Source organism: Periplaneta americana, chromosome 7, assembly GCF_040183065.1.
Source record: "Periplaneta americana isolate PAMFEO1 chromosome 7, P.americana_PAMFEO1_priV1, whole genome shotgun sequence".
Lineage (NCBI taxonomy): Eukaryota > Metazoa > Arthropoda > Insecta > Blattodea > Blattidae > Periplaneta > Periplaneta americana.
Genome location: NC_091123.1, coordinates 180826721 through 180852497, shown reverse-complemented (window position 1 = coordinate 180852497; position 25777 = coordinate 180826721). Strand labels below are relative to the sequence as shown.

Sequence of the window (25777 nt, the reverse complement as noted above, 5' to 3'; positions counted from 1 at the left end):
AAGCCCTACTTTTGCATATATACCGGCTAGACGTGGTCACGTAAATAAATTGATTTCTACTGTAAAAAAAAGTTTTCGTCAAGGCGCCAGCAGGGATTCAGATTTTCCTTGAGAAATTGCCCAATGTCTCTCTGCCACCAGAACCTGCACTAACCTGCTGGGGGACATGGTTGAAAACTGCAGAATACTACAACGATCATATTAGTGAAGTGAAAGATGTTGTTTCAAGTCAAGAAGACGAGTCTGCGAACATTGTTTCTGCAAAGGAAGTGATGGAAGATTCTGGTAAGGGATCTAGCACTTTCAAAGTCACACTTCACTTTCCTAGTGAACGTTATTGCACCACTGGAACCAGCAGGAAAACCACTGTATGAACAAATGGAAATATTTCATGATATGCAAGAAAGGATCAGAAGTGTTCCTGGTTCTGTTGGAAATAAAGTACGGGATAAACTGGAGCAAGTTCTGCAGAGAAATGTAGGACTGAAGGATTGCGTACTGCTTCAGGCATCCTAGCAGGGAAGAACACGGATTTAAAATGTAACATTCCTGTCCAACTAGTGTCAAAATTGAAATACGATCCTGTTACTTCAGTGGATGTGAAGCATGCAAATTTGTGTTGAGTGACAGACGGCATTGTTTTTAATCGATCATTTAGAAAAAAGTATTGGTAATTTATTGTGAAACTAATTATGGACATTAACGGACAAGGCTTGGAAAATATTGATTGTATTTGACTTGTTTGTGTACTGAATTTATGTCTAAAACATATTTTTCATATTTCATTGTTTAGTTTATGTATAACTAGTTATATATTTATACATTATATATTCTTTGTTTTTTTTTAAACAAATCTGTACTGTGTATTGTAATTGGGGCTTTGCCCTGTTATAGACATAAATAAATAAATAAATAAATTTGTTATTCTTCCAGTTCTAGTACCGGTAGTAGTGGTGGTAACGGTATATAAACATTTACAATTATTAAATTCTAAAAGTGGATTCCTCATGATTTGAAACATGTTTTTAAAGAAAATATTATTTTTTGTTGGAACCTATTTCCAATTCTTTAGAGACTAGGCCTATTTCCTACACTTTTAAGCCTATTTTAGTCGCCTAACATTACATTTTAACGACCTAAAAATCCATGCTCTTCTCATAACCTTTAATTTTGACCATACGGTTATGTAACGGTACTGTATGAACCGCAAGGTTACTAGAATCAATAGAAATGCTGATAGCGAGATATTATTTCGGCGCGATGAGACCGAAGATCTGCCGCGGAATACCTCGGAAAAAATCCAACCAGGTAATTAGTCCAAACGGGATTCGAACCCACGTCCGAGTGAAGCCTCGGATTAGGAAATAGCTGTTACGCCGGTAGCTCATTTTCATTTCAGCAGGCTGCAATTAATGCACTTAATAATTATCACGAAATTAATTTTGCTTACGTTCAATTAGGGGAGAGTTGGGTAGTATCGGACATCGGGTAATATCGGACAGTGCGTTTCTTTCATCTACCAACAGATGGTAGTACCTGAATGACATGGTTACGTTTCTGTATGCGACATCACAGAAACGTAACCATGTCATTCAGGTACTATCATCTGATGAGAGATGAAAGAAACTCACTGTCCGATATTACCCGATGTCCGATACTACCCGACTCTCCCCTAATATTAAATTGAGCAATCTAAATTCAACATAACGTTTTCATTATATTCTGTATTTACACAGTTATTAATTCATTTGTACAGAAATTTGAAAATTATTCCAACGAATTGTAGGATGTTTCTAAAATCTGTAAGTTAACTTTTGTCTGAATGTAGTTTAGATACAGACTAATTCTTATCCACTAAAATAAATCTTTGCTTCTAAAAGGCAAAATTTGATTTGTAGGCCTGTTTATATCTTTCTAAATTCTATTAATTATTTTTTATCGAAAATATCGTAGATACGAATGTATATCAAAACATTCGGAATACATTTCGAATAAATCGTCATTTTGTGTGGTGATATTAATAGAATCAAAGGGCTCTCTGGAAAAAGGGGATGGTTCAATTTTTTGGTTAAATTGTTTTGCTTGTTTCACACATCAAAAAATATGCCCGATTTTTTAGTGCAAGAACGGTATGATTCCAAACATTTGGTAGTAAGTTACAGTGGAATTGGAGCTGAGCTACCAATCGTTTTCACGATTACACAGGAGGAAGATTATTAATGAAAAAAATATACTGCCAAGCCATGAGCATTATTTGTATTTTTTTGAAAATGATCCTACACGATTCCCTAGATGTGGCACCTACTTTTATTCTAATTACTCTTTTTTGTAGTAGGAATATACTGTTACTATCTGTGGAATTTGCCCAGAATACTATTCCGAAACTCATTACCGAGTGGAAGTATGCAAAGTATATTGTTTTTAAGGTATTGATATTTACTATCTCTTGAATAGGCCTAGTTCTAATAGCAAAACATGCTGAATTTGGTTCTGGGGTAATTTTTTGAATATGATTTTTCCAATTTAATATACTACCGTATCGATTTATAAACCAAGAAATTTTGTGGTTGCTGTTTCTGCTGTTAATTGTTGCGCTTGAAATTTGCGAGGTTTAATTTTGGGAATAACAGCAAAATAAAAAATGTTTATGCCTTCAGACCAGCTTTCCCAAACGATGGTTTTTCTTATATGTGTATATAGGACAGTTGATCGTCATTGTGTCCTGCGTATTTTGTGTTTCGTGTTCAGAAATTGATAATATTTTGTTTCTGAATTTTTTATTATAATGGAAAAAAACAAAAACAAACGAAAACCTGATTATTGATCTTAGTTTCTATGTCAATTCTTAATTATTGTGAGTTTGCTTTGTCTGTTTACACTGAGATAGAAACTTTACCCCACATCCTGGACATAAATAAATAATTTTTTTTATTCTTCCAGTTCTAGTACCGGTAGTAGTGGTGGTAACGGTATATAAATATTTACAATTATTAAATTCTAAAAGTGGATTCCTCATGATTTGAAACATGTTTTTAAAGAAAACATTATTTTTTGTTAGAACCTATTTCCAATTCTTTAGAGACTAGGCCTATTTCCTACACTTTTAAGCCTATTTTAATCAGCTAACATTACATTTTAACGACCTAAAAATCCATGCTTTTCTCATAACCTTTAATTTTGACCATACGGTTATGTAACGGTACTGTATGAACCGCAAGGTTACTAGAATCAATAGAAATGCTGATAGCGAGATATGATTTCGGCGCGATTCTGCCAACATGGAACTCTCATCCGGAATACTAGACACCAAGCAATACGAGAACTTATTGCTAAAAGTCTTCTTTCCTTCTACGAGGTTCACCAAGAAGTCCACTGCCTTGCAAAAGATGGAAGTTCTCTTCGAGTTGACATCATTGCCATTGATAGAAGAAATGACAGAGCAATTATCATCAATCCCACCGTGCGCTTTGAAACTGCAGTTGAACAACCTGTAGCAGTACATGAAGAAAAGAAGACCATCTATGACCGTACAATTCGATACTTTAGAGATTGTTATCATATACAAGGACAGCTTGAAGTATTTGGCCTATTGTTCGGAGCAAGGGGAACAATTCCAAAATTCTCAGTTGAATGTTTTAAGTCTTTTGGAATTCCTTTAAATATTTCGAAAATTATTGCTATAGACGTAATGAAATATTCTGTTCAGATTTTACGTAATCACCTGTACACCTAAATTTCCTTATATTCTATTTGATTACTAATACTTATTGACTAAAAGTACTTTCCCAAGGGTAGCTTCCACTTGAAAATAAACATCGTAAATAGTGATAACGCAAATGTTTATTTTTATTTTATTTGTTTAGTATGCTGTGTCTTTTGGCAACTCTTACTGAAGGGCAGCTACCCTTGTGGGATTTATATATTAATCTTGATGATTAGGCTTGATTTTACAATCTTTGAAATAACATAAAGTAGAAAAATAGGTTATGCTCTCAGCTTCACTTTACAGATCGATGCCCGGTTTTCCAGGTACTGAGAAACTAAATGAGGTAAAACTTTTGTATCAGTTAATTAGGAAAGTGAAGTAAACTCATCTCTGTTCATTTGCAGACCTCCTAATGGTATGGATTAACACTTACGAAACGTTTTGCAATTAAAGTCTAGCGTTTGTTTATGACCGCCTGCTACAAATCATGCCGTCTGGCAGTTTCACCTCAGCATACACCACATGATGCTCGCCTCTTGCACTACGGAAGGAATTTGCCATTATAAAACAGAAGATATGTTGGCAGCAAGACACATTAATTCCCGAGCTGCTATCAACGATGGCTATTCAATGTAACTCTTCATAGATTATCTCAGATATGTACCGTACATTCAACACAATCCCTTCACAGATGCTTGTAGAATTTGAAATGTTACTGTTCTTTGAAGTAGAGCCATATATTGTATTATCGGCTTTTGTTGTCCACTCATGTAGGTTTAGACATGCATGAAATAAACTGCGCTTGAATTAGATACAATGGGATAACAAGATGAAAAATGTAAGCTATGGACAGTGACGCAAGAGTTTTGAAACCACATTCTTAGAGTTTCAAAGATAATGCGCGAAGTGTGTAAGCTTTCCATGGTGACTTCAGTGAGTGTAATATGATCAACGGAAGAACATATTAAATCCGTAATTCTGAGATAAGACGAATACAAATCCACTCAAGCCTCTCTCCTACAGACGTGGACAAATTATTAGTCTAAAACGTTTTTCTTGGAAATATAATATAATTCGTCATATCAACTATCAGTATAATTCACAGAGTCTCTATTGCTGTAAATATGATTGTTTACATCTTCTGGTATATTTTTCCAATGGTTAAGTATAGTTTGTCTGGCTGTGTTGGTATTACTGGTGTTTTAATTATATACTGCAGAAGATATTCAACAGTCTGTTCTCCCATGGCCTGCAAGAAGACCGGACATGAACGAAATTGAAAATCTGTGATCTATACTGAAGAAGAAAGTGAACAAAAAGAGGCTTATAACAAAACATGGGTACATGTTAGCACTGTCTGATATCTGGCTAAATGATGCTGACATTCAAAGAAAGTGTCAAACTTTGGTTTCCAGCATCCCTGACAAAATCAACGTGTTAATAAAGATTAAAGAAATGTTCACAAAATATTAGTAACCTCAAGACTCAATTTTCTGTTGATTATTTCTGTGCAAAATACATTTTTGTTCATTATTTCTGCCGATAAATACAGCTTTGTTGCACATATAATCAATTTAGTCTAATATTTTGTCCACGTCTGTATATTCAGTCACGTATAATTTAGACTTAGATTAATTTCTTCTTTGCTTAAGGCAGAATTATAGTAACTAGAGACCGGATTTTTTGGTTTAAAAAAACTGTTTTAGAAATAGGTTTTTCTTTAGGTTTTTTGTCCAACTGTGAAAGAGGTCGCAAAAACTCTCCGATCGTTAAAAATATATCCTTACAGTTATTTAAAAAATATATATTTATTAAGCAACATGGACCTTTTCAAGAACCAAACTGTTTATCAAAATTTATAAGATTCGAAATGTTTGCTCCTTCCCCTTTAATATAATTTGTAGTTTGAATAAATCATTATAACGATTAACATTTTATCTAATATAATTTGCCTTAAGATAGAGAGAGAAATAACTCGTCCGGCCTTAATTAAGGATGACCACGAGGATCCGGAAATTAATAGCAAATAAATATAATTAATTAAATATGAATAAATATTTTTCCATGTCTAAATTCTACCTTGCTGATCTCCGGTCATATTCTTCGATGTTTCTACAGATTGTCGTCTTTTGTGTACATTTTCGCCTCATTTTATAGCTTTCCTTTCAAAGAACGCCACCTACATTAAGATACAGTATTTACGGTACAATGAACGGCAATTCTTCTTCAGCGAGTTCCACAGTTACCCGGCACTAGTTTAATAATTACACACATTTGAACCGTTGTGTTCCCTGTTTTCCATTCAAAGTTGTTACAATTTTCTTCGTAAGTTTTTGGACATCGGCGGGTAGGGGAGGCACGTAGACAAGTCTTTCACATAGTCTCACACAGCGTTAAGTCCGGGGATCGAGGTGGCCAGCGGCTTAGGATAAAATCATGGATACCGAGGCTCTCGATTGAGCGTTGTGGAAAGACTTCATTAAAGAATCTCAGCAACGCCGATGTGAAAATGTAGATCGCTTCAATACAAAAAAAAAAGTTGTTCAATTTCCTTATTGAGCTGACGTCTTATTTCACTTTCTTTGGGTAGAAAATAATTTACAATAAGTCAACGCATTTTTTGTGAAATTATAAAAAGTTTTTTAATTACTATTGTAGACATGCCAGCGTACATATGCTTAGTACCACGAATTTTGACAGAATTTGTAATTTTTGACAGTGATACCTATTTCAAGCAAGTTGGTAATAAATTTGATAAACATACATGCTTAGCGTTTATTCCAATTAACATAGGATAATTACAACCCTTATTTACACTATTTCAAGTATTTGTTGTAAAACTAGAAATACCTCCATTATCTGGATCGAATGGGACTCGAACTAGTGTTTGGATTAACGAAAATCTAGACAATCCGGAAATTATTTACTTACTCATGGCTTTTAGAGAACCCGGAAGTTCATTGCCGCCCTCACATAAGTCTGCAATGGGTCCCTATCCTGAGCAAAGATTAATTCAGTCTCTAGCATCATATCCCACCTCCCTCAAATCCACTTTATATTATCCCCCCATCTACATCTCGGCCTCCCCAAAGGTCTTTTTTCCTCCGGTATCCCAACTAACATTCTGTATACATTTCTGGATTCACCCACACGTGCTACATGCCCTGCCCATCTCAAACGTTTGGATTGGATAATCCGTAAATTAGAAGGATTAAATAGAATGTACTGTAATACAGTACAAGTTACATACTATACAAGTAACAACTTACTATTTATTTTCACATAAACACTTCATACATTTAAACACCAAAATTACGAGTAAGTTTCTTTTGTGACAAGTGTTTACGGATTTAACAAAATAAAATATGGTATTCTCGACCGGATGAACTGAAAATCCGGATTGATGGGGACCGGATAATCGAGGGTCTACTATATTCACAAATATTTATTGTCCTTATTTCTATTAATTCATACACAGTATTGCCTTATGAAAGCATTATTAAGTGGTTTTATTTATTTTTCCTCTCTTTCCCGAATGGCTCTTCACTAGTGAAGGGGTTTTGTTCATTTGGTTTTTGGTATAAATTAGAATTAGAAATTATGAGTCAGATAATTACAACTATAAACGGACTTAGCACCGATAGGAATTAACGACACATTGAATTTTAAGTCTTACAAACCCGAAGAATAACTCTTCCAAAGGCGGTGAGTCCCTTGATGCATTCACTTCAAGGCCCATACCTAAAGGAAGCATAATAAATGTAGGTTCTTTATAGGTGTGATTGTGTCACGAAATTATATACTTTCTCAGCTCCTATAGATCGCAGGATTATCCATGTAACGTGCGTGAAGAGGAAAGTCTAGAAGACAAACTGGCTGGTGTGTCATAAGGTATCTCACATAACAATTCAGAAGGCTTAACTACCATTATTTGCATCCTTACTAACATATGTAATAGATTAGGCAACTTGAATGAATTGCAGCTTGAAACATTGCGTGTATGTGCCTGAAACCGAACATAAATAATGTTTATTACTGTCGAAATCCTTTAATAACGTCACGATTCTTGTTCTTCACAATGGAAGCAGAGTACGGAATTTGTTGCATGATCTAGCAGTGAGCTAAAAATTTCCGAGTTCCATTTTGCCTTTCTACTTGCTGTCTTTCGCTTCCCAGCGTTCTCATCCAAATAGGGTTGCCACATGTCACATCGGTTTGGCTACTGTTAATTCGATCATAAAACGATACAGGGAGACAGGATCCATCACACCCCAGAAAAAAGGAAACTGTGGCCGGAAAAGGAAGACTTCACCTGCAGATGATCGTTTAATTGTCAGGAAAAGTAAATTAAATCCTAGACTAACTGCTGTCGACTTAACCCGCGAGTTAATGGCTACCACTGGGGCGAATATTCACGTCACAACAGTGCGGCTTAGGCTTTTGGAAGCTGGACGAAGGGCTCGTAAGCCTATTACGAAGCAACTGCTAACCCCTGTTATGTGCAAAAAACGCTTAATGTGGGCAAAATTACATCAACATTGGACAGTGAATGACTGGAAGAATGTACTTTTTTCCGATGAGTCTCATTTCGAGGTCCACGGTCACCGTGTTTCTTACGTACGGAAAGGATCCGAAAAAGTAACAGCAGCTCATCTCCAACAAGCACCCAAATACCCCCCTAAAGTAATGTTTTACACATGAAGGGCCTGGAGCATTAATACCTATCAAGGGAATGATGAATTCTGACAAATATATTCACTTATTGGAAACCAGAATCGTATCCCAGCTGCAAAAATCATTTCCGGATGGCAGAGGTGTGTTCCAACAAGATCTGGCACCATGCCATACGTCTCGAAAAACTACAGAATTCTTCAACAAGAAGAATATTCAGGTAGTCCCCTGGCCAGGCAACTCACCCGACATCAACCCCATTGAGAACTTGTGGTCAATTTGCAAAAGAAGAATGCAAAAAAATGCATAGTTCTACAAAGGAGATGATGATTTCTACCCTCATTAGTGTATGGTTTCGCGATGAAGAAATGAAGAATATTTGTGAGAAATTAGTGGAATCCATTCCAAATCGTCTCAGAGCTGTTATTAGGAACAAGGGAGGCCACATAGATTACTGAGGTATGTCTTAGATCCTTTTTTTTTTATCCATTTTTGAGTGTTTTTGCATAAGTAATTACGTTGTTCGGATTAATTTGCACGCTACTGTAACTTCTCTGCATTCCAACGGATTGTTACGAAACTGGACTGGAATGCTTTACCTGCAGACTTACTAAAGGCTTTACCAACAACCAAAAACGTATTTAAAAATAGGCTTAAGAACCTTACTAATAGACGGTAATTATACACAGTATTTAAAGGGTGTAAATTATATTTTGTTATTGAAGTGTTGTATCAGTGAAGAATTATGTTGTGTCAGTGAAGTGTGTTGTATCAGTGAAGAAGTATGTCGTGTCAGTGAAGTGTGTTGTGTAAGTGAAACGTGTTCCTGTCAGTGAAGCTTTATAGTTCATAGTGGCAGTGCAAAGTATTTGAACAGTGAAATGTTTTTGAAGTGTTAGTGAAATCAGGATAGAATCAGTGAAATGTGTCGTAGTTCCATTGCAGTGAGTGAGTTGACAGCGAAATGAGTGTAATTTGAAAGGTATACTTGTGCAGATATGAACATATCATACTCGTGGGTTTTAGTTCGATCTTAGTTTTAAGATACAAATTAGATTTATTTCAAATGTTATTTTAAGTGATCGTTTAATTTAATTTAGTATATTCCCTGTTGTTGTTGTTGTTGTCATTATTATTAATTATTGTTAGTATTAATTATTAGTATTAGCATTAATTGTATTTTTAATTAATAAGTTTATTATTGTCATTATTGAGTGTAATTAGTTACCACTGCCACCGGGTATATACCCACTACAGTGTGAATAAATACATACGTACATACATACAACTTTGTGTGTTAAATGCAGTCTCAACCCAACAAATATTGTCTATTGGCCATACCGCACCTTTACCAGAATCCAACGAATCTTTAATGTTAATTATTTCATCATCATCATCATCCTTCACGAATTAGGCCTCTGTAGACCTGTTTCGGCCCCATCTAGCAGTCTTCTTAAAGGTCTTCCTGGTCGACGATGTCCTCTAGGTTTATACTGCATCATAATTTTTGGGATTCTTGAATTTTCCATTCTTCTTACATGATCTAGCCAATTGAATTTGCATCTGCTGATTTTTTCTTCTACTGACTCTACTTCTAATTGTTGTAAAATTTCATCATTCCTTTTTCGGTCTAAAAGAGTATATCCTGCTGTCCTCCTCAAAAATTTCATTTCCGTTGCTTTGATTCTGTTCATGTCTTTTTTTCTTTAATGTCCAAATCTCGCTTCCGTATAAAAGGGTGGGTAATGCTAGTGTATTACTATATATTTTTATTCTTGTAGATTTTTGTACTAATTTAGCTTTTAATGTATTGTTTATTATTCCTAGAATTTGTGTAAATTTGGTAATTTTCTTGTTCACATCTTTTTCATTGTGATAAGATATTTCACAACCCAGATAATTGAAATTTTGTACTTGTTCGAGGCATTGGTTATTGTGTATTATCTTACTTCTGACTGGGTCTTGTCCTAAAAATGCCATAACTTTTGAATTTTTGTGCTGAAATTTCCATCCAAAAATCTTTTAATATTTTATTTAATGTTAATTATTTGGAAAGTAATATTCATACTGAGTTAATACTCAAATTACAAAATAAATTGTATTTTCAAAAATTTCCATTAATCTCCGCCAAGAGTACAAATCAATCTCCAACGACACAATTATTAAAAAACACAAATGATAAAAATTAATCTCCATATATACCTGGCACTGATTATATATATTCATCCAAACTTTCGTGTGTAAAATGGCCGGTAATTTTATTTACCAGAGTTGGCAACCCTACATCCAAGGGAGGTGGAGAGTGAACTATTTAAAAGATGGGTATTGCCTCGCGAAGTAAACTGCAATGGAGGCTACACATCCCTGAACTGTATCGTAGTCATGAAAATAAGGTTACCAGACGTCCCCGTTTACCGGGGACAGTCCCCGAATTCTTACTTTAGTCCCCGAAATTTCCCCGGTTTTTTAGAAAACTTCCCAAAATTCTTGTTTTCAAATTATAAAGGATTGGTGACAAGTCAAAACTGTTAATAGTTGATATATTTCTCCACTACAGAGTGAGAATTTTCGTCACCGATTTTTCGTCACCTGGTGATTTCCTGATATATTACGTTTTGTCACTGTAACATTTTGTCACCGATTCACTTTTGTCACCACCATATTTTGTCATCAAATCACTTTTGTCACCAAATCACTTTTGTTACCAAATAACTTTTGTCACCACCATATTTTGTCATAAATTTAAATTCCTCATCACTATTCGCCACCACAATTTTTCCCCCTTCGTGTCGCTTCCCTTGATGATATCTATATAAAATGATACGTAATATAAAACCTCCTACTTCATTGTTCATTTCGTTTCCAAGGTTACATTCATTTTTTGGTTTCGAAATCTTCAAGTTACAGGATTCATTGCGTTCATATTTTTCATTTCGTTTCCAAGGATAGGTTGATTTTTTGGATTCGAAACCTTTAAGTTACAGGATTCATTGGTTTCAAAATCTTCAAGTTAAGGTAAGGCGGAATTATTTTGATTCATAAAAAGTAACAAAGAGATAAGTTAATCGACATATAATGGACATATATATACAAAGCACAAAGTTACAAAGACCGGGATTGTATGGAGGTGTCTTCAGCACATTTGTAATTCGCTGATGACTATTTCCTCAGATAAGAAAACCAATATACTGTAAAAGAACCTACAGAGCACAACTTCAGTGGGAATTTTGGTTGAAACTCCATAAAAACAGGATGAATCAAATGTATGCAATTCGAAAGTCATGTTAGTCGGCCTGGGTAGCGTAGTTGGTATAGCGCTGGCCTTCTATGCTCAAGGTTGCGAGTTTGATCCCGGCCCAGGTCGATGGCATTTAAGTGTGTTTAAATGTGACAGGCTCATGTCAGTAGATTTAAAAAACTCATGCGGGACAAAATTCCGGAACACCGGCGACGCTGATATAATCTCTACAGTTGCGAGCGTCGTTAAATAAACCATAATTAAAATTAAATAATTATACAGTGATAGTTTTGGACTCATAATAAAAGCAGCCTACATGCAATTTTCTGTATTATTTTGGTGACAAATTCCCTCGGTATAAAAGAAAATGATGACAATGTAAATGATGACGAAATATGTGCGGTGAAAAATCTCCTCAGTGACAAAAAACATGCTGGCAAAATGTATTTGATGACCAAAAAACTAATGACGAAAAATTAGTGACGAAATTTTCGGTTACGAAATGCCCTAGATCAGTGGTCGTCAGCACTCGCTGAAATGTGCAAAGAGTAAGCGGTGCCGTCCCGTGTGCACCGTCGTGCAGCAGGAAGAGGTAGAGAGCATACCCGCTAGCAGCTACAAGTGCACCATAGTGCACTGTGTTTTCCGCGGGTAAGAGACGCTAGCCCCAGGTTGCTCTGCGTAGAGGACCGCTGCCTTAGACCCTTTTAATACATATACTGCATTGCTTATTCTTGTTTTCGATTTAAGAAAGGGATTTTAAATCCGTAAACGGATTTTTTAAAGGCAATACGTATTGGGTAGATAGATAATGGTAACTATTACGCACGCTAGAAAAGAAAACGAGTTTATTGTATTTCTCATAATACATGTATTTGCACGTCTGTAGGAGAAAGTAGATGTATCCTCCTTATTTTAAGTAATGATGCCATGAAAGTACTTCTCTGAAGAGAATGAAATCATAAGTTTTATGGAGACATATTTTTCTTTTCTAGTTGTAATGAGAGGTGATGCAGCTAAGGAGCTGTTACGTGGGACTTCAGTAAGATATCAGTGTTTTTACTTTCAAACGTTTTAGATTTTTTTTTTTTCATTTTGTTATATGAAGGATAAAATAAGTTACATTGTGTTATAAATTCGTATTCATAAAGCTTTTATTCTCATTAGCTAACATACAAAATATATACAAAATATTATAATTTTTGCAGCAAGTATTTAATGTGTTTCAGAAACAACACATGTCCACGAAATTTAGCGCACCCTGGCGCTCTCAGATATAATAATTAGGGCTAGGATTTTGATGAAATTGCATCTTTTTTCTAGTAAGCCAGAAACATTGCTGCTTTAGTATTTATATGTTATGTGATAAACTGAGTGTTTTGAGACATATTTGTTAGGGCATTTTTTTTTGCATTTTTTACCTGTTTCAAATAATAAGAGCATCTTTTGTTTTATTCGGTAATTTTTTAGGCATTTTCATTTAATTTTGGCCATAAATCCCCATTATTAATGTAAAATAATGTTTATTTCCTTTGATATTTTCTCTACATATTTTGTCCATTAATACCCATTATTTTATATAATATTTTAATCGTTTTTCTACACAAATATTGCCATTTTAACGTAGTACACACCCACGTAATGGATCAGTCCAACCACCTCTTCAATATAGACTTCTCTATACCTGCTAATTCCGGATAAGAGTGGCCCTTGTCGTAGACTACATGGAAACTACAAGTAAATCCATGGCGCTACAGCCCATGTAGGGCCAAGACCGATCAGCCGACTACTGACCTCACGTCCACATGCCGAAGCAGAGCTAAGCAGTCATAGGCCTACATGGAAACTACATCAGGTAAAATAATTGATTAAAGTGTAATACTTAGAAAAAATTATGTAAAAGTTAATTTTATTACTAGTCTAAATATTAAGTAGTACAAAACCTCTTTTCCTACTAAGCTAATTATGTAAGATCAATTTTTAGGGCATTTTTTAAAGATTTTTAGGTCATAAATGCATTGTTTTTAGGACATTTTTTCATGATTTATAGGTCATCAAAATCCTAGCCCTAATAATAATTAAAGGTTGCTTTAAAATATTTATAAATATTGCAATTCAAATGAAAAATTCATTCTAAAAGGATAAGAATGAACACCCAATGTTCTATTTATAAGTTGGAGAGAGTTTTATTCAGTTTTCTTAAAACTTGTAGCTAAGGACATACGTGATTTCTCAAATAACCGACTCAATGTATGGAAAATATTTCTTTTTCATGTATTTTTAAATGCTGTTGAATTGCTGTTGTTTTACTTAAATCTACGTGAGTGATTTCACAATAACTGGAAAAAAATTTCGTAGAGTTCAATTTTGGTCTGAAATATAGAAAAATGTAAGATATTATGAACATGATGCCATCTGTTGCAGATTTCTAGTAGGCCTAATGTAGAAGACTGCTTTGTAATGAATGAGTCGTCTGTTTATGTAAGTCTAGACGAAATATCGCATGCTAATGGCAATTTCGTGCCTCTTTAAGCCATGGAGATATGTTTCATGGCATAATTTTGCTGACCAGACCCGCCTGAAAAAAGAGGGGTGGTTACTGGGTACAAACTGCCCCTGGTATTGTAGGAGCAGGTGGTCGCAGCTATTAATAACAGCATTAACATGCGCTGAACATTTTTACTTCATCTCGCGGTGTTGTGAATGTTGCCTCTAGTAAATAATCCTAAATATAACTACGGTATTTTAAGAGAAATATGTCAGCTGCATGATTGTTTACGGTATAATCACAGTCTAGTATATACAGTCGCGAAGCTCAATACGTAGTAAATATGCGAACATAAGATAGTTACTCACCACTAGGATCGCTAATATCGCGTCATTACAGGCAATGCAAAATAGTACCGTCACAGTCTATTGTTTCTAGCACCCTCAAAACTCAAGCTTCGTGACTGTATGTAGTAGACTGTGGTATAATCTTGTGCGTTGTAATAGTTTAGAAGATAACACGTTACTCATTGCACACTGCGTGACACAAGTCTTTCAAACTTGCATCCATTTTTACCTCATTGCTCAAATGTCATCATTGTTGGAATTCATTCTAATACAAATGAAGGGTACAAGGGAAAAAGAACAATGTCACATTTCCATTAAGGGTGAGACAATGATCTATTTCAGTACATTACTGCAAAGTTTATTGGTGATTCTACTTGAAATGAAGGAAATGGGGAGTATATCCGTGGTTTTAATTCTCCTTTACCACTTTTGGTGAAAATAACACTAAAGTTTTTAGTAATACAGTGAATTAGATAATGACATCACCCTTTAAGGAATTGTGACATTGTTCCTTTTTCCCATGTACCCTTCAAATATGCTATTTTTGGCGTAACTGAAAAGTGACAACTGAGATACAAACCCTACTAATATTTTGAAACTCAGTACTTATAAATTTGTTTTGAAATATCACGACTTCATGAGGTACTCACAAAAGTTAAAATAGTGGATAGGATAATAAATGGCAGATTAGTAATTTCTGTGACAATTTTTCAAAAGATACCAAAATTGTCAAAGTGCCAAAGTTTGCTGACATTTCGCAAGTGAAAAATTCAAAATTATAATCTATTGAAATGGATTTTCTTAAAGTTCAGTGAGACTATTTCTTTTATATGACGTCATTCTATTTTCGACCAATGAAGTGTAATGCAATTTTGAATTTCAATGAATCACAGCCATACATCGCGATAATTTTTGCAACTCGTTTTATTATAATCAATTTATCGAATGGTCGTTCTTTTGTTTATTCAGTGTCGCCAACTGTTTCCCCGTCAAACCGATGAGCATGAATTCATTAATGTAACGATGAAGTACTAAATAAAGTGAGAAATCCAGTTTCCACATCTACATCTTCATCTTCTAATTCCATGTCCATTGTATCTCAAGAAAATAACACTTCTTCATTCAGATTTGATAACTGCGTTTTCAACAATTGCTCATTTAATTAATGTATTAATCAGGTTATTTTTAATTATACTATAAAATGTTTAAATTAAATTATGATTTCAGCAGATAATGAAAACGTATTTCTGTTATAATAACAAGAGAAAAGTGCAGTACATGTAATCAACATTGTTAAACCTGTATTTCGCTTTTCTCAATTGGCATTACTGAATAATATTCAATTTCTTTATTGCAGTAATCGTTTTTCATCTATTTCGACTTCACAATGTCTGAATAGGTTAATTATTCATAAATATATGATTATTAACATTTTGTGAGCGAATTTTAGGGATATATTATTTACATTTTTTATTTTATTCACGAAATAATCCTAATAAATGTCAGTCGAGGTCTCTTATGACATTACTACAGACAATTTATATTAGATGAAATCAGAAATAAATAAGCAACGACACATGAGATTTTAGTAATAAAGTGCATCGAATTTAAATAATTCTGATTGTCAAGTGAAAAAGTTAAAGAAGATAGAATGCCAAGAAGATTGTTTGAATGGTTATCAAGAGGTGGAAACAGAAAAGAAGAGATACATCTAGAAAGAAAGATATGTTCAGGAAGAATCCTCAACAGGATACAAGAAAGAGGATTACAAGAGGAAAAATGGGAGAATAGGAATGAATGGATAAATAAAATAATAGATAAATTAGGCAAAGGAAGATGTAATAAAAGCATCGTAAATATATCGATGACTAAAAAGTGTTACCTCGTTTCTAAAAATATGGTCATTTAGTTTAACTACATTATTATTATGTTCACAAAATTGGATAGTTAATTAATATTTTACCCTCGAGTAGATCATCTTGCAAAGCAGATATATATAATGTAAAAAAGTTTGTGTATTTTGAGAAAATTTAATTTTTAAACATTTTTTTATTCATCTGAAAATTTACAGATACGAGTTATCACTTCTTAGCCATCGGTATAATAATCTTCAGTGCTGTTAAAGTAAGAAGATAATCCACGTTTAATTCATAAGCACAGAATGGTCAGGAACTTTAACTTATTCTTTTGACTTCTGTTCCTTAAATTATAACTATCCTAAATTCAAATGTGTCTGAATTTAGTAATTAATGCGCCAAATATTCTTGAGCTCTTCCCTAACAATGGAACAAGCGCCAAATGTTAAATTTGGATTAGTGAAATACATATTACATTATTCTAAAAGTGAATACTAAATATTTACGTCCTGTTCCATTGATATTTTAACATGAAATATCTATATTCTACCTAAAAGAGATAAAAATGGTAATATTTTGATATGAAACGTTTACTCTGACGACCCTAGGACCATGAAAAAAGTGTAAGGTGAACTTCGTGCCTTATGGTTTTCCACGGAATCTGTAATTTTCGTCACCGATTTTTCGTCACCCGGTGATTTCGTCACATATTACATTTTGCCACTGCAACATTTTGTCACCGATTCACTTTTGTCATCAATTTAATTTCATCACTATTCACAACCACAATTTCCCCCCCCCCCCCATCGTATCGCTTCCCTTGATGATACCTATATAAAATGATACGCAATATGAAACCTCCTACTTCATTGTGTTCATATTGTTTATTTCGTTTCCAAGGATACATTCATTTTTTGGTTTCGAAATCTTCAAGTTACAGGATTCATTGATTTCAAAATCGTCAATTTAAGGTATGGCGGAATTATTTCGATTCGTAAAAGGTAATAGAGCAAAAGATAAATTAATCTATAATGAACATATGTATACTTACTTACTTACTTACAACTTACAAATGACTTTCAAGAAACCGGAGGTTCATTGCCTCTCTCACATAAGCCCGCCATCGGTCCCTATCCTGTGAAAGATTAATCCAGTCTCTATCATCATATCCCACCTCCCTCAAATCCATTTTAATATTATCCTCCCATCTACGTCTCAGCCTCTACAAAGATCTTTTCCCTCCGGCCTACCAACTAACACTCTATAGGCATTTCAGGATTCGCCCATACGTGCTACATGCCCTGCCCATCTCAAACGTCTGGATTTAATGTTCCTAATTATGTCAGATGAAGAATAAAATGCATTCAGTTCTGCTTTATGTAACTTTCTCCTTTCCTGTAACTTCATCCCCTTAGTCCCAAATATTTTCCTAAGAACCTTATTCTCAGACACCCTTAATCTCTGTTCCTCTCTCGAAGTGAGAGTCCAAGTTTCACAACCATAAAGAACAACCTGTAATACAACTGTTTTATAAATTCTAACTTTCAAATTTTTTGACAGCATACTAGATGACAAAAGCTTTACAATCGAATAATAACACGCATTTACCATATTTATTTTGTGTTTAATTTCCTTTCGAGTGTCATTTGTATTTGTTACTGTTGCTCCCAGATATTTGAATTTTTCCACCTCTTAGAAAGATAAATCTCCAATATTTATATTTCCATTTCGCAGAATATTCTGGTCACGACACATAAACATATACTTAATCTTTTTGGGGTTTACTTCCAAACCTATCGCTTTAATTGCTTCAAGTAAAATTTCCGTGTTTTCCCTAATCGGACATATGTATACAAAACACAAAATTACAGAGACAGGGATGTATGGAGGTGTGATCAGCGCGAAATTTTTAATTCACTGATGACTATTTCCTCAGATAAGAAAACCATTATAAAAGAACCTACAGAGCATTTGAACCACTCAGCAAATTGGGGTAGAATTGGAGCTGCAGAATGTGTAGAAGCAATGAAAACTGAAGCTGGAACTTCAGCGGATGCTACGTCATCTACTTTACGATGACATACAATTATTATTTTGGTGGTGAAATCCCCTCAGTATAAAAAAGATGACAACATGTAGGATGATGACATATCATCGGTGACAAAAAACATGATGACCAAATGTATTTGATGACCAAAAAACTAATGACGAAAAATAAGTGACAAACTATAACGGTGACGAAATTTCCGGTTATGAAATGCCCTAGACCCGTTTTCCACGCGATACGTTTCGCTCCATCCTCTATTTAATGTGAATGTCCCTTTCTCGCTCCTTTATCTAATATTATTGGATAGGGTGTACTCGTCCTGATTGTGGTAGAATTTATTTAATCCTTAAATATAGGCCTATTCTTACCTACTAAAAATTACGTACCAAGAATAGACGTTTCACGCAGTACAAGGAACTTCATAAATTTCCTGTTACTTACTTACTGGCTTTTAAGGAACCCGTAGGTTCATTGCCGCCCTCACATAAGCCCGCCATTGGTCCCTATCCTGAGCAAGATTAATCCAGTCTCTACCATCATATCCTACCTCCCTCAAATCCATTTTAATATTATCTTCCCATCTACGTCTCGGCCTCCCCAAAGGTCTTTTTCCCTTCGGCCTCCCAACTAACACTCTATATGCATTTCTGGATTCGCCCATACGTGCTATATGTCCTGCCCATCTCAAAGGTCTGGATTTTATGTTCCTAATTATGTCAGGTGAAGTGTACAATGCGTGCAACTCTGCGTTGTGTAACTTTCTCCATTCTCCTGTAACTTCATCCCTCTTAGCCCCAAATATTTTCCTAAGCACCTTATTCTCAAACACCCTTAATCTCTGTTCCTCTCTCAAAGTGAGAGTCCAAGTTTCACAACCATACAGAACAACCGGTAATATAACTGTTTTATAAATTCTAACTTTCAGATTTTTGGACAGCAGACTGGATGACAAAAGCTTCTCAACCGAATAATAATACGCATTTCCTATATTTATTCTGCGTTTAATTTCCTCCCGAGTGTCATTTATATTTGTTACTGTTGCTCCAAGATATTTGAATTTTTCCACCTCTTCGAAGGATAAATCTCCAATTTTTATAGTTCCATTTCAATCAATAATTCAGTATGGTATTTTAGGTTGGGGAGGAATGGCAAAATCGACTCTCCGTCCTTTAAATCTGCTCCAAAAAAGAATTATCAAAATTTGTCTATATAAACCTTTTGATTACCCAACAAAATTAATTTTTCAGGAATTTGGCGTATCAAATCTAGAACAAATTTATAAACAAAAATTGCTGATTTACTTCCATAAAAACCACAATAAATTTAAATATGATCCTCACGAATACCATACGAGACAAAACTACAGTTTCTTTCTAAATACTCCCAAATGCCACACAACTACTGGATTAAAACACAGCAGAAATTTTGGACCCAAAATATATAATACATTAATTAGAGCTTACCCTGAGCTAAGTACACTTAACACACATAGATTTAAGAAACAAATCAGATTAATTATTTAATTGTTTAAGCTAATTGAGTTAAAATTGATACTCTAATATTCATGTACTTCTGTATTTTCTATTTGTATATAGACCCTGTTATTACATGCTGTATTATTTTACCATTTATTAATGTTATTGTGCTCAATGAATTCTCTTAATTTTGTGATATATTTTGTATAACTGATCTGAACTGCGCCCGAGCACGAGCTTCTACTCTTTCGGGCTGCAATGTCTAATGTAGCTCAAGTGTATAGTATTAATAAATATTATTATTATTATTATTATTATTATTATTATTATTATTATTATTATTTCGTACAATATTCTGGTCACGAGACATAAACATAATTTCCTGTTACTTTTTTTGTTATGAACAATAGAAATTCAGTTAAGAATTATGTAGGCTATGTGGCAGTAATTGTTCCGAAAGTAGTTAAAACATTTCTGGCCATGCTCCATTGAGATAAGAGACAGAGCACTTATACTGGTTTACTGACAATGGAACTGCAACATACAGGGCTTTGCATGGAAAAGTAAACACAACGCGTATAAATAGAGAAGAAAGTGAGAGAGGTAATGAGAGTGAGAAGTGTTTGCAGAGTGAGAGAAACAGAAAAGAACAGAAACCACATACTCGTCGCGAATATAAGCTAGTAAGCACTTTTGATAGGTGCAAGAAATTTCTTAAAATTGTTTGAATATTTTACAATAGGCCTACTAATATTTATGTGAATGCTGTTAGAACGAAAACACATGAACGCATAAGTAATAGTTTCGGAACAACAATATTGTTATGAAAAGCAACTACATAAACTACAGTACTAATTAATTGTAGGATTAACAGTTCAGTGTGTAAATTGTTTGACATATTTTGAGGTTATTTCATTTAGTAAATTTTAAAGATAGGCTAATTTAAATTACTAATATATTTCGAATAAATATTGAAATACATAACCAAGTCTATATTAAAGTGAACTTTCAGAAGTAAACGAGAGAATGAAATTGGTTAGCCAGTTTGGAAATCACCAGCATAAAAAAATAACTTACTAAGTTTTTAATGTCACCAATTATTGAATACATGTCTGGAATTAACTAACATTACTGACTTTGTGATGACGCCAAATATAGAATAAACATATCTGGCATTAATATTAAAATTGCTAAATTTTTAATGTCACAAATTATTGGATAAACGTATTTGGCATTAAGTAACATTAACATAACTAATTTTTAATGTCACCAATTTATTGAATAAACATAATCTGGCATGAAGTAACATTAACATAACTAATTTTTAACGTCACCAATTTATTGAACAAATATACCTGACATGAACTAACATTTAACATTACTAACTTCTTAATGTCACCAATTATTGATTAAACATAATCTGTCATTAAGTAACATTAACATAATTAATTTTGTAATGTCGTCAATTTTATTGAATAAACATAACTGGCATTGACTAACATTAACATTACTAACTTCTTAATGTTACCAATTACTGAATAAACATATCTGGCATTAACTAATTATTAACATTATGCTATGAGAAAACAAGAAGAATTAAGAGTCAAACTGAAATAATTAATAATAATGTCTAATCTTTAGTAAGAAAGACTGAAATAATAATTTTTACTTTTCGCTTTAGATAAATTACAGTAATAAGCTTATATTAAGTGATTAGGAATTACAGAATACTGACGTTGGTTTCAAGTATATGTAGCAGATCTGAATTGTTTGAAGTTTAGTAATTATATTAGAAATTTACTAACTACCTGCATACATGCGCATGTATACGTACGTACATACATACATACATTCATTCATAAATAAATAGCCATTCATTCATTCATTCATTCATTCATTCATTCATTCATTCTTCATGTAATTGAATTAAAATTTTAAAACTTTCTGTAGTTAAAAACTTTAAAAGTGTTACAATTTAAAAAAAAGGTAATGTACCTTTATGATAGACGGGTCCAATTTTCAACACCGTTGTGATGTCATCACCATCACACTGGTCCTGTTTTTTTAATTGTAACACTTTTAACGATGTTAACTATTTCAAGTGTTAAAGTGACCATAAGAAACAATAAATTAAAATGTAATCCTAACAGAAGCCGAAAATGTACAGGTTAAACCATAAGTAATCTTATTAATTTTAGGAGGTTATTCTTTGAGATATTTCAAACAAAAAAGTTTAATACAATTTTGCTCGCGTTTGCTTCATTTTTGAGATAAAAATTATTTAATATGACACATTTTATTGCGCGTTTTGGGAAAGCCAATTATTTAATTCCCAATATACTGAGTCAATTTAAGATAGCAGTGTATTATGATAACAAATGATCGAAAGAATTTTAGTTTTTTTTATATGCAGAAATTTGATCCGAACAAAATGTAACTTTTCTTTCTGAAAAGGAATTTTAAAATATTACATTTCTCTTCGGATGAAATTTCTGTATATTCAAAGGACAAAACTGAAATTCTTTCAATCATTTATTATCATAATACACTGCTCTCTTAAATTAACTAGCTTATTGGAAATTAAATCGAAACATACTATAAAATATTTCACATAAAACAATTTTTATCTCGAAAGGAAGCAAAGACGATCAAAAATATATTAAAATTTTTTGTTTAAAATAGTTAACAAAATAACCCCCTTAAATTAATGACATTGATTACTGTTCATCTTCTAGGCCGATGTCAGAATCAATATTGTGGAATACCCAAAACTCAAACTTCATGTTACTAGAAATAATTGTATTACCATAAGAATAGGAATACTAAATAGTTATTAAATTGATAGAAAATCAAATAACCGGTATTTAGTTCATCTAGAGAACTACTAAAATATATTAATTTCAACCATAGATAATGTTAAGTAAGCTTATTGTGAAATTCTAGATTCTTTTTATGGCAGAAATAGGCTAATACAAAAAAATTAATGCGGACAGAATGTTATTTTCAAAGGCTATGAAATTGAAACCAACAATCTCAAGTAGAACAACAAACTATGAGTATGTATATGTTTTCAAATAAAAACTTCAGATTTATGAATGTTATTTGAGTCTTACCATAAAAATTTAAAACAATTGAATTAGTTTTTTTCTTCCATAATACCCGAAATATTTCTAAATGCTATTTCTGGTTTATTAATGGTTACACTTCAGAATGTATTAATGAATTTGTAGACGTAAAATATAAGAATATTTAATCTACCAATCCGTGAAGCCATTCATATTTACATTAATTGTATAATTCAGTTTTGTGCTTATATAATATAATGCAATTACTTTTCTATTAAGTTCGAAAGGAATACATAAAAATATTCAAAATATTCATTAAATAGACGGTGAATAAGTACTAAATTGTATTTATAACTATGGAAATAAATTTCATGTAGTAGAAGACAGGATCTGTGGTTGTAAAGATATAACTCAAAGACAAATATGACAAAAATAGTAGCTAGTTAAATGTGAAATATAGGCATATTTTTCTACTGATTGGCATAGAGTGGACATGAATAACAGGTTCTATAAACGCAGGAATATTTGAATTGCTTAATAATTCACTATCCTTGTAAAATTATAGCGTCAGTTGGCTCGATAATATTCAGCTTTTTATGAGTGTTTCTGCATGTTTATATCTCTTTCACTTGAGACGCTACAACCGTGTATCACGTGACAAAATGGTTCCGATGTCATTCAACAATGATGAAAGGAAAGCATTGCCAACCTCAGAAATCCTTCGAGAATTTTAACACCTGTATCTGACAGTAATTATTTAGACCATACTATAGCGTAAATATATTTCAAGGCAATAAATTATAAATCGGTGATTAGGTTGGTAATCTGTAGCTGAAATAAGGAAATCGTATTTCAACAAAATATGTCATTCAAATTCCTACTAAATCTTAATTAATAAAAATAATAACTTAATGGCAACAATGCAAAAATGACCTTCGGAATGTGTATGATGAAAGGAAAGCATTGCCAACCTCAGAAATCCTTCGAGAATTTTAACACCTGCATCTGACAGTATTTATTTAGACCATACTATAGCGTAAATATATTTCAAGGCAATAAATTATAAATCGGTGATTAGGTTGGTAATCTGTAGCTGAAATAAGGAAATCGTATTTCAACAAAATATGTCTTTTAAATGCCTATTAAATCTTAATTAATAAAAATAACAATTGAATGGTAACAATGCAGAAATGGCCTTCGGAATGTGTATAATAACCAGCATTTGTCTCCAATTTAAAATGCATGACTCACCTTGCAGTTTCTTTTCTGTCTCCCAGAATTTTTGTAATTCAGTGAAGTACTTGTCCAGTATGAACACTTTTGATAGGCCGAGGGTGGCCATTCCTGCTGCCTCGCTGCCACCTCCTCTATTTTCTGTTGTCTTCTTGTTTTGATGACGTACTTCCTGTTAATTGCAATGATAACACGGCGGTAGAAATTCGACCCCCGCCGATTTCTTGATTATCACATCATTACACTTTTCCTTTCAATTAAATCTTTTACTTCTCTAAACTCTACACTGTTAATCAATTATCCTTTATAACACCAATTCTTCTTGTACAGACATAATTATCACCAGATTTGTTAAGATTTTAACAATGAAAGTTTTAACATTGTTATAGTTGGTAGTCATGTCTAGTGTCCACCGTTTTTATCGTAGGTAACACTTGTTTTGTAAACACTTTAAAAAAAAACTGTTACTGTTATTGAAACGTTTCGATATATCGTCCTGAAACTATCTCTAAATTGAGTAACAAGAAGATACACTTGAAAAACATTCGGTGCAATTTCTCAATTAAATTTCCATATCATTGTTGTTTATTTAGATACTGATTTAAACAACTTCCTATTTTATATCCCTCACACGAAGGTCTTCGTATATTTCTCGGGTAGTCCTTGCTTATCTGTAGTAGTAATGTCAATTTAGAATCGAATTTTCACACTTGATTGTAACTAATGATTACGTAACTCTCGGATTTACACTGTGATTCTTGTTTGTCGATTTTCTCTTGTTTTCAGCGCTTACGAAAGCTTAATCTTTTAACGAATAGATGGCGGGAAACGAATATCTCAAGCCGCCTTCTTCTGTTCCTATTTTAACGACACTCGTTTGTTTTTATTGTTGTATTGTTGACGTGATACCTCGGCGACAAAAGTGCATGGAAAACTGGCGCTTTCAATTTCCAGTGGTGTAACGTCACTCTCTTCCAGCTCGTCCATGCTCGACCCTACACGTTTCTGAGATCACGAAGAGCACTGCAGAGGCTTCTCGAGACCTTCCCTGTAACGAAGCAAACTGGTTGGTTAGAATAGATTGCAGTTTCAAGCAGTTTCGATACCTGGCCGCAACCATTGGCGCTAGAGTCGGACTTACCGCGGAAAACCTTTCCTTTTCTTCTTTTTTAATAAGCGTCGACTCTGATTGGTTGGTTGTATACAACTACCCGTATAGTCACCGTGGTGGACATCGACGTCTGAAACAGGTTCTTCTCTTCTGTCTTGTCTTGTGCGCTTTTTCTTCCTTTTGGTCGTGTTGTACTTGCCTCCTCCCATTTTTCAGGCAGGTCCTTTTCTTTATCTTTTGTCTCTTTCTACTACCTTCTTTTTAAAATTGTCCCCCCGCAGGGGGACATACCAACAGGTGTCAGGGGTGAACATTGGATCTAGGTTCTTCGTGGTCAATTCAAGAAGACTTGAAGCGATTTTAAAATAAGTTGGTTATTGCTTTTTTATTGATCCTCGAATTAAAATAGTTCAATGGCCCAGCGACAAAAATTAAGTCCACTCTTTTTCAGACTACGTAACACTCCTTAACAGACGGTACTTTTTTGCTCTAGAATTACTTTTACATGCTTCAACGTAGTATTATTTGCTGAAAGACATA

General features: G+C 33.6%; 1 protein-coding gene across 2 annotated transcripts in view; it reads right to left on the bottom strand.

Annotated features, from left to right (window-relative positions):
- Positions 1-25334, bottom strand: part of dachs (unconventional myosin-IXb-like dachs) — a 414275-nt gene extending 388941 nt beyond the window's left edge. The window contains exon 1 of one of the 2 annotated variants that reach the window (XM_069832004.1): positions 24145-25334. In XM_069832004.1, coding sequence (XP_069688105.1) covers positions 24145-24235 — 91 coding nt within the window. In that variant the 5' untranslated portion in view covers positions 24236-25334. The remainder of the gene's footprint in view (positions 1-24144) is intronic. The other variant, XM_069832005.1, reaches the window with a different exon arrangement.
- Positions 25335-25777: the final 443 nt, after the last annotated feature.